The sequence below is a fragment of the Pteropus vampyrus genome, unplaced genomic scaffold (assembly GCF_000151845.1).
Source record: "Pteropus vampyrus isolate Shadow unplaced genomic scaffold, Pvam_2.0 Scaffold2, whole genome shotgun sequence".
NCBI lineage: Eukaryota > Metazoa > Chordata > Mammalia > Chiroptera > Pteropodidae > Pteropus > Pteropus vampyrus.
In genome coordinates this window covers 27,704,160-27,714,159 of record NW_011888783.1, presented here as the reverse complement: position 1 = coordinate 27,714,159, position 10,000 = coordinate 27,704,160, and the positions used below count along the sequence as shown (strand labels likewise).

The 10,000-nt window shown below is 41.5% G+C and overlaps 1 protein-coding gene across 4 annotated transcripts in view; it reads left to right on the top strand.

The window, feature by feature from the left end:
- Window positions 1-10,000, top strand: part of TANC1 (tetratricopeptide repeat, ankyrin repeat and coiled-coil containing 1) — a 244,115-nt gene that overhangs the window by 177,522 nt on the left and 56,593 nt on the right. For 2 of the 4 annotated variants that reach the window (XM_023530007.1, XM_023530011.1), the window contains exons 5-8: window positions 699-962; window positions 6,530-6,652; window positions 7,450-7,731; window positions 8,677-8,834. In XM_023530007.1, coding sequence (XP_023385775.1) covers window positions 699-962; window positions 6,530-6,652; window positions 7,450-7,731; window positions 8,677-8,834 — 827 coding nt within the window. The remainder of the gene's footprint in view (window positions 1-698; window positions 963-6,529; window positions 6,653-7,449; window positions 7,732-8,676; window positions 8,835-10,000) is intronic. The other 2 variants (XM_023530003.1, XM_011358985.2) reach the window with 1 other exon arrangement.

Sequence of the window (10,000 nt, the reverse complement as noted above, 5' to 3'; positions counted from 1 at the left end):
AACAGGGAACACAAAGGGATCAAGGGATAGGGCCCCTGTTCTCAAGGACACAAGCTAGAGTTGGGTCCATGATGACCTATGCTTGCAAGGGGATCAAAAATGGCTCGGTGCCTTTAAATTGGAAGTGACTGTAGAAGCTGCATAGAGTGAGTATAGGGTGAATATTGCTGCTAAAGACCAAATTCTCTGCTTAACTTTGTAATTGTATTTTTGTTTTTACACATCTTTCTCCTGCTGCTTTTCTGCATTAACTATTGTACTGCCCTGCCCCCGCCCCCATACACAAATGTTATTAATTTGGAAAAATTATTTAACGGTTCAAAGGAATTTAATGAGATATGAATTCTTTTGTGAGCACTTCATCTGTGTTAAAAAGAGAGGCTACTTCATGCAAATCATATAGATATACTGTTAACTCAGATACTTTCAGACAGCTTTTTCATTATCTTATCGGAGTTTTTCCTCCCCTGTAGAAATATTTAGCAGCTTATTTCCCCTGATAAGCAACATTCTTCTAATTTACCAAAATACATTGCATGAAACATACTTTGACAAAAATCTGTGTGGACCAGGAAACTCTCCCTGGATCGTGGGGAGGGCTGTGTGTGTGTGTGTGTGTGTGCGTGTGTGTGTGTGTAACTCTCAACAGCCCCAGCTATGCCTGGCCTCCTTCAAAGTATTCTGGTCTCTCATTTCAGCCACAATTACAAGTTCATCCGAAAATGATGACCGGAGTGGCTCCAGTTTGGAATGGAATAAAGACGGAAGCCTAAGGTTAGGGGTACAGAAGGGTGTGCTTCATGATCGCAGGGCAGATAATTGCTCCCCAGTGGCAGAAGAGGAGCCCACTGGGTCAGCGGAGAGCGTGCTGCCCAAAGCTGAAGCCTCAGTTGGAGATGGTCCGGTCCCTTATTCTCAGAGCTCCAGCTCGCTAATAATGCCACGGCCCAACTCAGTTGCAGGTAAGGCCATGCTTCTCCATGGAAAGGTTCTCTCACTGGGTCTGAAGTGCCCCTTGTTCACTCTCTTCACTTGGGAATCTAATCCAGGAGCCAGTTTTGTGATTGTGGGTCAGGCAGTTACCTGTTCTAGATCTCAGTTCACTCGTGTGTAAACATGAGAAGGCAGCATGTAATGGTCTTTAAGTGATTCTTCTCCTCTGGAATTCTTATCTAATAGACTTTATGGCTCTTCATAGATGAGGGAATAAAATATCAAAAACTCTGTTCTTGTTTCTGTTATTTTAAGCTTGAGTAAATTCATGGCTTTTTTTTACATCTTGGTAAATAAGAATTGTCGTTTGGAGTGAGTTCATATCAGCTCAAAGAGTTTTTTATTTTTCAATTACAGCTGACATTCAATGTTTTATATTAGTTTCGGGTATACAGCACAGTGGTTAGACATTTATATAAATTACAAAGTGACCCCCCCCTTGATTAGTGCCCACCTGGCCCCATACATACTTATTACAGTATTATTGATTATATTCCCTATGCTGTACTTTACATCCCCATGACTGTTTTGTAACTACCAATTTATATTTCTTCATGCCTTCAGATTTTTCACCCAGCCCTCCAAACCCATTTGGCAACCACCAATTTGTTCTCTATGAGTCTGTTTCTGTCGTTTGTTCATTTATTTTGTTCTTTAGATTCCACATATAAGTGACATCATATGGTATTTGTCTTTCTCTGTCTGACTTATTTCACTTAGCATAGTATCCTCTAGTTCTATCCATGTCATCGTAAATGGTAAGATTTCATTCTTTTTTATGTCTGAGTAATATTCAATTGTGTATATGTACCACCTCGTCTTTATCCATTTGTCTATTATGGGCACTTAGGTTGCTTCCTGATCCAATTTTCAAACTTATATTTATAATTGAGGCCCGTCATGCAGATGGTAGGTCCAATTTTTATATAATTCTGTTATGAGGGGTCTCACAGCTTAAAACATGAGCAGCAGAAATGAAAGCTATCAATTGAGGAAATGAGAACAGGCAAGACAGACATGACTTAGCAAGATGGGGCACTTGGACCTAAGAAGAGAATATGGAAGTGGTGACTGGTCAGTGGGTGGTTGTCAAACAACGAAAGTAGTTTGGGGTGGACGGGCAAAAGAACTCTGCATCTGAGCTGTCATCCTGCTTTTAGATCCTGAGTTTCTAAACTTTGTGCCCCTGGGTCAAATTTAGAAGAGGAACTTGTTTCCATCATTCTTTGTTACCAACATAATGCTTAAAATTTCTCCTCTACTAACACATGGACTCAGGTTCTCTCTTTCTACATCAAAGGATTTTTCTGTGATTTATGCTGCTCCTTTGCAAAGACACAGGCGACTCTGGTTGTCGTTGGGTGTTTTTTACAGTGGAACTCTGAAGCAGCTGATAAATAAATGGCCCTAATGGAAAAGTTTTGAGGCACAAGTCTAATTCGCTTTCAAAGGAAATAAAATGGCCTTGTTCCAGAAGTGGGGTTTGGTACGTCTGCCAGAGAGAAGTACCGGAGAGCTTTATGCGTATTGAGTGATGGTTCTTCTAAAAGCTTTTGTGTCTTTCAACCACCGTCCTACTACCTACGGCATAATATGTTGCACCCAAGGCATTTTAGACTTGATTTACCTAGTTCTAATGAATGGTTCATTTGTATTTTCCCAGAACTTAATAGCTTTATTGACTTCAACAAAATAGCAAAATTGTATTTAGTTTCATGAAGCTATTTTAAAATTAGGAAACAAGTTAATAAATTAATTCAACAGCGCTAAAAGCACCCCATTTGGGGTGATGTTTTCTGCTTGACGTTCTTTTATGTGGTCCCCTGCCATGTGAAGTGACAGTGGGTGTGAGCTGAGCTTTTCCAGGAGTCTGCGATGATTATGGAGCAGAGCTTTCTGATTTCTGCTGTGCTCATTCATTAGCTTCTATGTATGCACTTGAGCTAGAATGGGAGGATTTTACCTCTGGGTTTGAGCAGTGACTGCCTGGCCTAATGGGTTTACTTTTTTCTTCTGTGTTGCACATTTTATAAACGAAAAGCACACTTTGAAAGTGCCTTACCTCAGGGTATCTGTTGACAAGCTAGGAGTACGGTAGATTCTTCATTGCCCACCCTTCTACCCTTAAAGCTAAACCTGAGTTAAGAGGGAATGGCAGATATCACTGAAAAGAACAAAAGATTCAGGTTGTATAGTTCATGAGCACTGTTTAGTGATTAGAAGGCAAGCTGCTACAAACAGGACAGTAGGCAACCTTCAGTGTTAGGATTACAGCAGTATGTAAAGGACGATATACTGCAATCTCTCTGAAGTATTTGCATGTGAAAATCCATGTCAACACAAACTGCCCTTTGATAGGAAATATCAAATGATTTGGTGTATCCAGATAAAGAACCGGCAGGTGAAGGAAAGGTGATGCCAGGCCTCTGTTTACTCTGATGCCAGCCCCAAGTGACCCAGTCCCCCAGAGGAGTGAGGGTATGGAAACAAGTTCTTAAGGTTTCCAGCTGTTACTGTCATTGAGCCTGTTACAAAGAACTGCAGTTGTCTGTTTACTGTTAATTGTCTAGTACAGTGAAATTTTTATGTCAAAGATAATAAGTTGACCAGGTTTGGAGATTGTTTCACTAAACATAGATTTTCTTTTTAAAGGTAATCGTTAGAGTAGAATTGGTTTAGAATGCTGCAGTCAGGTCATTACTGTATGCCACATCAAAATATATGGCACGGACACCTTATTCCTTTATTAAAAACAGAATGAGAAACCTTTAAATGCAATCCTAGATAATCTAAAAGTTAGATAATTAGATTCTACTATTTTACCTACTTTTTTTTCTTCTTTTGAAATATTTCCTAAGTGAATCACAGAACACCGTATTTAGTTTTCCAAGAAACCAACAAACACAATTACCTGCCAATTTTCTTGAAACTCTAACTGGTAGTTGCCTGGACTTAATGACATTTACCTTTGATAGGTTAGTTCATGATGTTTCAACAGATATTTCTCTTTGTATAACTTAGAGAAGACTCCCTCTACCTCCTCCTGCCTCCACCCCTAGGCCTGTACTCTGTCCTGTTTCATATTACAATGATATCCCATTGTGCCTCTCACCCAGATGGTAGACACAACGTGTGTGTACAGTAAGTGTATAATTAATTGTAGAGACGTTAGCGTTAAGTTTATTGTTGCATGAATTATTGCTTTACCTCTGGTTTTTCTTGACCCTGAATTGCTTAGGATTTTGAAAACATTCACTGTTAAATAGCAGAAGTGAGTCTGATTCTAGTACTGGTGGTGTCCGAGACTCTCCCGGCGGCACGTGTGAGGAGGCAGAATGGGCTCCAAGCCACCTGCTCTTTGAAGTGGGGAACACCTGAGCGCAGAGCTAGGCAGCTGAAGCTTCACTGCTTCTACTCTGCAACGTCTGTGTGGCTTTGACAACACCTTGGAAAGTGGAGGCGGCAGCTGGTCACTTGCAGCCCAGCTTCATCGTGTTTAAAACAGAGACTCAGAGCTGTGGAGTTGCTCAGGCGGGTTGTGGCATACCTGAAAGCTGACGCTTTGGTGGCTAGAGATCTGAAAACAGGCGTTAGAAACGTCACCAACTCCTGCCTCTACGTCAAGCGAGGGCATTTTTACAATTCTTTTTTGGAATAACATAGCCCTTTACAGTTTCATATTCTTATTCCATTCGGTTGTTACAAAATTAAACAGAACGTAATGTTTTAAGGGGTCAGAGGAAGAAGGGAAATAGGAAACCCTGTTGAGATTCTAAATATCTTTGTGTTCTCATGGCTGTTCCATCTCTGAAGTGAACTGGCTTATGGGTTACACTGCGGCTGTCCCTTTTACCTCAGCCTTGGACACGTGAGGATTCTCATGGTGAGGCATGCCAAGGAGAGGGCCATTTCCAGAGGCCCAGGCCCCAGGCAGGAACCTAGACATTTGTTCCAAGCTATGTTATCATAGGCAGCCAGGGAGTGGTCCTGGTAGCTCTCCAGAAAGTTCACAGGGCCTGGTTGTGAAGGACCTGGAGAGAAGCTAGAGGCTGCCATTGGAGTCCCATAACTTAGGCTCCTTTGTAAATCCTGCATAAGGAATTAGCTGAATCTTTCTACTAGGAAAGGTTTGCGTGGAGTATTGACGTAAATATGTACACAATGTGTAAATAGGCTATGGATATGCAGCCAAAAGATACAGAAGCATTAAATGTCTGCTCTTGTAAAGTCAAGGTGTCAGATGTTTCTCGCGGACTGGGAACGGGAACAGGGCATCTGGTCAATCACCCCTTGGAGAATGCAGCAAGGGGGGACGCACCATCACAGAGGCAGGCCGCGCAGCCGCCTACGTCCTTGTTGAATGAAGAAGGAGAGGACTGGTGCTAACAGAGAGGAAGGAAAGGAGTGAGACCTCAGAAGGAAAACTGGGAAGGACCCAGGTCAAGCAGATGGTGGGGTCGGCAGCTGGATGCTGTGTCAGACCCAGAAGGTTTTCAGCAGACAGATGGCCCAACTTGACTTCTGTCCCTTGAAACTTGGTCCCACTAACAATTTCTCCAGCCCTTAGAAGCCTTAGCCCTTGGAATGTGACTCCCTCTTCCTTCTTATTTGCCCTCAGATGACATCTGTGTTTTATTATCCTGGAAGATCATCATATGTCTAAGAGCGACAGTACTTTTATGTCAGACCACTTAACCCACAAACCGAATTTGGTTAATTTTATTTAGATTTCTTATTGTGACCTAGGATGTATATGTAAAAGATTATTTTTAAGGCAAAAACACGTACTGTATATTTACTTCTACTATTTGCTGAGTATTAGCAAAATTATTCTGCATTGGTTATTTTTATGATCCAACTTGTGTATGTGTTTTAATGCTTTTTAAAAGGTATTTATGTGCTATGAATCTTACTGATTCGATCAGAGATAAATGTGATTACTTAAAAAATAAATTTTAAACAGTACTTATATATCTAGTACTGTATAATACATTAAATAAATTTGAAGCTTAGGAATATGTTTATTTCCAATAAAGTCCACATGGCTACTTTTACTGCCAAGAGCTGACTTTTAGGGTTCTGAGCACTGTGGAATTTTGTACATGCGGAATCTGCTCACTTAATTAACAAGGTTGGAATTCTAGAAAGAGCGGGAGGTTCTCTGGGCTGCAGAGAAGATTCTAGTATCATGCTGCATGTTTGCAGTAAGTACCGAAGCTTTACTGAGTGACATTTGATTGTCAGATTTCTTCATAAAAATGTATGGTGAAGTCCAGCTCTTTCCAAAAAGAATGGAGAATTTTAGCAACCATATCAACATGATTTTGGTTTAAGAATGAGGAGCACTTGGTTTTTGCCACTTCTCAACTAAGAAGATTGCCAGAAAAATAAGCTGGGGCGAGCAAATGAAACCAAAATCACCTTAAATTTTGTTGAAAGCCTGAATGGAATTGCTTAATAATTTATAAGTTATAGTATTTTGGGTATGATATTAAACTCAACTTTGAGGAGACTGAACTTCAGTTTAATGTTACAGCAACAAGCTCAACCAAATTGGAAGATCTGAGTTACTTAGATGGGCAGAGAAATGCTCCTCTTCGAACGTCAATTAGATTACCATGGCACAATACGGCTGGAGGTAGGGCACAGGAAGTTAAAGGTATTTATCCTTGCATCTGCTGTGATCTTGGGTATGATGAGCTTGTTCACTAAACACCGAAAGTCTGTGATAACCAGTATTTAAATCAACTGGTTTTAAAACATGTGAAGTGTGTATGTGTGCTAAAAGTTACTGTAAGGTGTGTTAAGGAGCCATCCTTAACAATTTTGGGCTTCTTCCCTAAAATGGGTGATTAACTTGCTTCTGGCATTGAAAAATCTGCAATATGTTATTTTGAAGTGAGGAGTAGTTTAACACTCCCTAAAATTTTTTTGTCATTAAGAGGATCAGCTTTGTTTCAGTTCCTTGGACGATATTGGCCTACATCTAACTGCAATGCAGTTGTGTGGTCAACAGCATCACAATAAGGGGCAAAGTGCCGTGACATCCAGATGAGAGCTGGGGCCCTGTCTCCAGGGAAAATATTTCCATCTATTTTACTCAAACAGTAGTGGAAGAAATGTGTCTTAAATACTGTGTCAAATAAACTGATGAGACATGGTTTGGCCCTTCGCATCACTTTCTTTAATCCTCTGTGTGTCTGCCTTTAGTCATGAGAATAACTTAGGATCACGTAAAAACTAGAAAGTCGTTTTAGTAGGACACTTTCTGGGACCATGATAAATGAGATATTATAGAAGTATTAATAGGATCAGATTGCAAATACTTACGGATCTCTTGTGTGGTAAAACTAAAGGCTATACTAAGTGTAACATACGTGCAATGATAAATTGAGTTTTCTTAGTGTATAAAATTATGACATTCTTCTAAAATGATGATCTTTTTTTTTTTCTAAGCACGATTTGCTCCCTACAAGCCACAAGACATTTTGTTGAAACCCCTGTTGTTTGAAGTACCGAGCATAACAACAGACTCTGTGTTCGTGGGAAGGGACTGGCTCTTTCATCAGATAGAAGAAAACTTGAGGAACCCAGAACTGACAGAAAATAGAGGAGCAGTCGTTGTTGGGAACGTTGGCTTTGGGAAGACGGCCATCATTTCTAAGTTGGTGGCACTTAGCTGCCATGGAAGCCGCATGAGACAGATTGCTTCCAACAGCCCTAGTTCATCACCTAAAAGTATGTCCTTGTTTAACTACTTGTCTGGTTTATTATATTAATATAAGATAGATGGAGGAAATTGCTGTTTGGATAGATATAAATTTCAAATTTTCCTTAAGTTGTTCCAGCTGCTGTATCAGGTTTCTGATAAGTTAGAGAACTATTTGGGTGCCTCCATCTATCATAGTGCCTGTGTGGCTGTAACTTGGGGTGAGGCCAGCCTTCCCTGGTGTCCTCCCAACTGTAAGGCCTGCTTCCCTCTTGATATAGGTTCCTGGCAGAACAAGCCAGAAGGAATCTCTGTAGAATTCTTTTGTACCCTGTTCTCCGAAGCCTTTATCTTCTATACTGGATTTACCAAAAGTATAAAAACTTAGAAATGGGATGGAGTAGCCAAAGATTTAACCATTCATGGCTTATTTTATGTGTAGTAAACACATTAAGAGAACCATTTCTACCATAGTGAACCAGGAACAAGTGAGCCATGCAAGATTTAAAAAAAAAAGAAAAATTTTAATGAAGAAAATGAGAAACAGCAGTTCTCCAGGGAGGACAATTGGATGAATGCGAGACAGGATTGAGATGGCACTGGTGTTCTCATGTAGACCTTTGCATTTGGTGTCATTTTCACTTATTAACCTTTTAAAGTGTTCTCTGGGTCTAATCAATAAATATATTCATGTTTCTCCATACCCCCATCCTGATGTTGTAAATCATGGGTCCCCAACCCCCAGCCCATGGACCAATACTGGTCTGTGGCCTGTTAGAAACTGGGCCTCATAGCAGCAGGTGAGCAAGCGAAGCTTCATCTGTATTTGCAGCTGCTCCCCAGGGCTGGCATCACTGTCTCAGCTCCACCTCAGATCATTAGGCATTAGATTCTCATAGGAGCATCGGTCCCTGGTGCCAAAAAGGTTGGGGTCCGCTGTTGTTAATAATGGAACTGGTCTTTTTTCTCTGTAGCTTCAGATTCCTCCCCGGATCTTCCTTTTACTCCATTGCTTTCACCGAGTTCTTCTTCAGGTGGCACCAATGCCGCGAAAATGCTCACTGGCTCTGGGTCTGATACTCCTGAAAACCAGAGACCAAGAGAGGATGCAGTGAAGTACCTCGCTTCTAAGGTAATCTTCGCCCTTTCTGTGAGAGACTTTGAGGATAGGGGGAGAGAATGAGATTTGCTGGTTTGGCTTCTGAAAAATGAATTATAAAGGGAATCTTAAAACAGAGACAGCAACTGCTTAATTCAAAAGTATAACTTTTGATAAAATTGTGATAGAGTACCGCAAATAAAATAACGAATCTTAAGACACGGGCAGTGGACTTTCATTCGTCTTAAACAGTGGCTTAAAGGAATTCCCGAAGCAGCAGGAGGTATCATTGCACCCCCCACAAATCCGTCCTTACATCTGGTATGAGAGCAGGAGAGTGGGAGCCTCCCACATGACTGCTGCCTCCACCTGTGCTCTGCTGCCTGAGACCTTTGATTCCCTGCATTTTTCTGTCAGAAGTTTCTTGTGGTGTCGTAAAAGAGGTTTGGCTGACTTTCCCTTCCTAAATTCGTGGTCATCAAGGTCTTTCTGAAATTTTTCCATCTGCTCAACATATATCACAGGTTCATAAGCCATCCCCCTGCATTAAATCTGTTAAATCTCACTCCTGGCGAGCCGCTTGTGTCTTCCCGGTGGCCGTGGTGTGAATGGTAGAACTGGAGAACCACCAGAGGTGGGCAGTGAGGAGGGGCATCTAGTGAGGAAGCACCCCCACCCGCACCCCCAGGCGTGAGGTAGGTGCCGGGGTGCTGAAACAAATGCTCCTGTGACACAGATCCCTGCTCCTCGCTTCTGCTTCCCTGGCGTGGGCAGCCCTGATGCCCTGACCAGTCCTCCCTCTGTCCGTGAACAAGTGCTCTGGGATGAGGGATGCTACTGTGATTTTTTCACACCATTTTGTGACCCGCAATAAGAAATACATCTTACGCTAGCAGCCTGGCATTCCCACACATGTGATCATACATGCAACTGAAGCAAAAACATTATAAAACTATACTTAGATCCTTTAAAATTCACTTTATTTAAAAAAAAAAAAAAAAAAACTGTTTGGCTTGGGATTGATTTCATGACGAACCGTTGGGTTGCCAGACTTCCGTGCTAGAGAGACCATGGTCCAGGCTGTCTCATTGGTGATTTGTACCGACTCAGTGGTCCTCTTGCATTCCTGCTAATCTCTGTCCAGGTGACGGTGGGAGAGAGTCAGCTTTCATCTGAGTCTTGATGATAAATTTAATCTT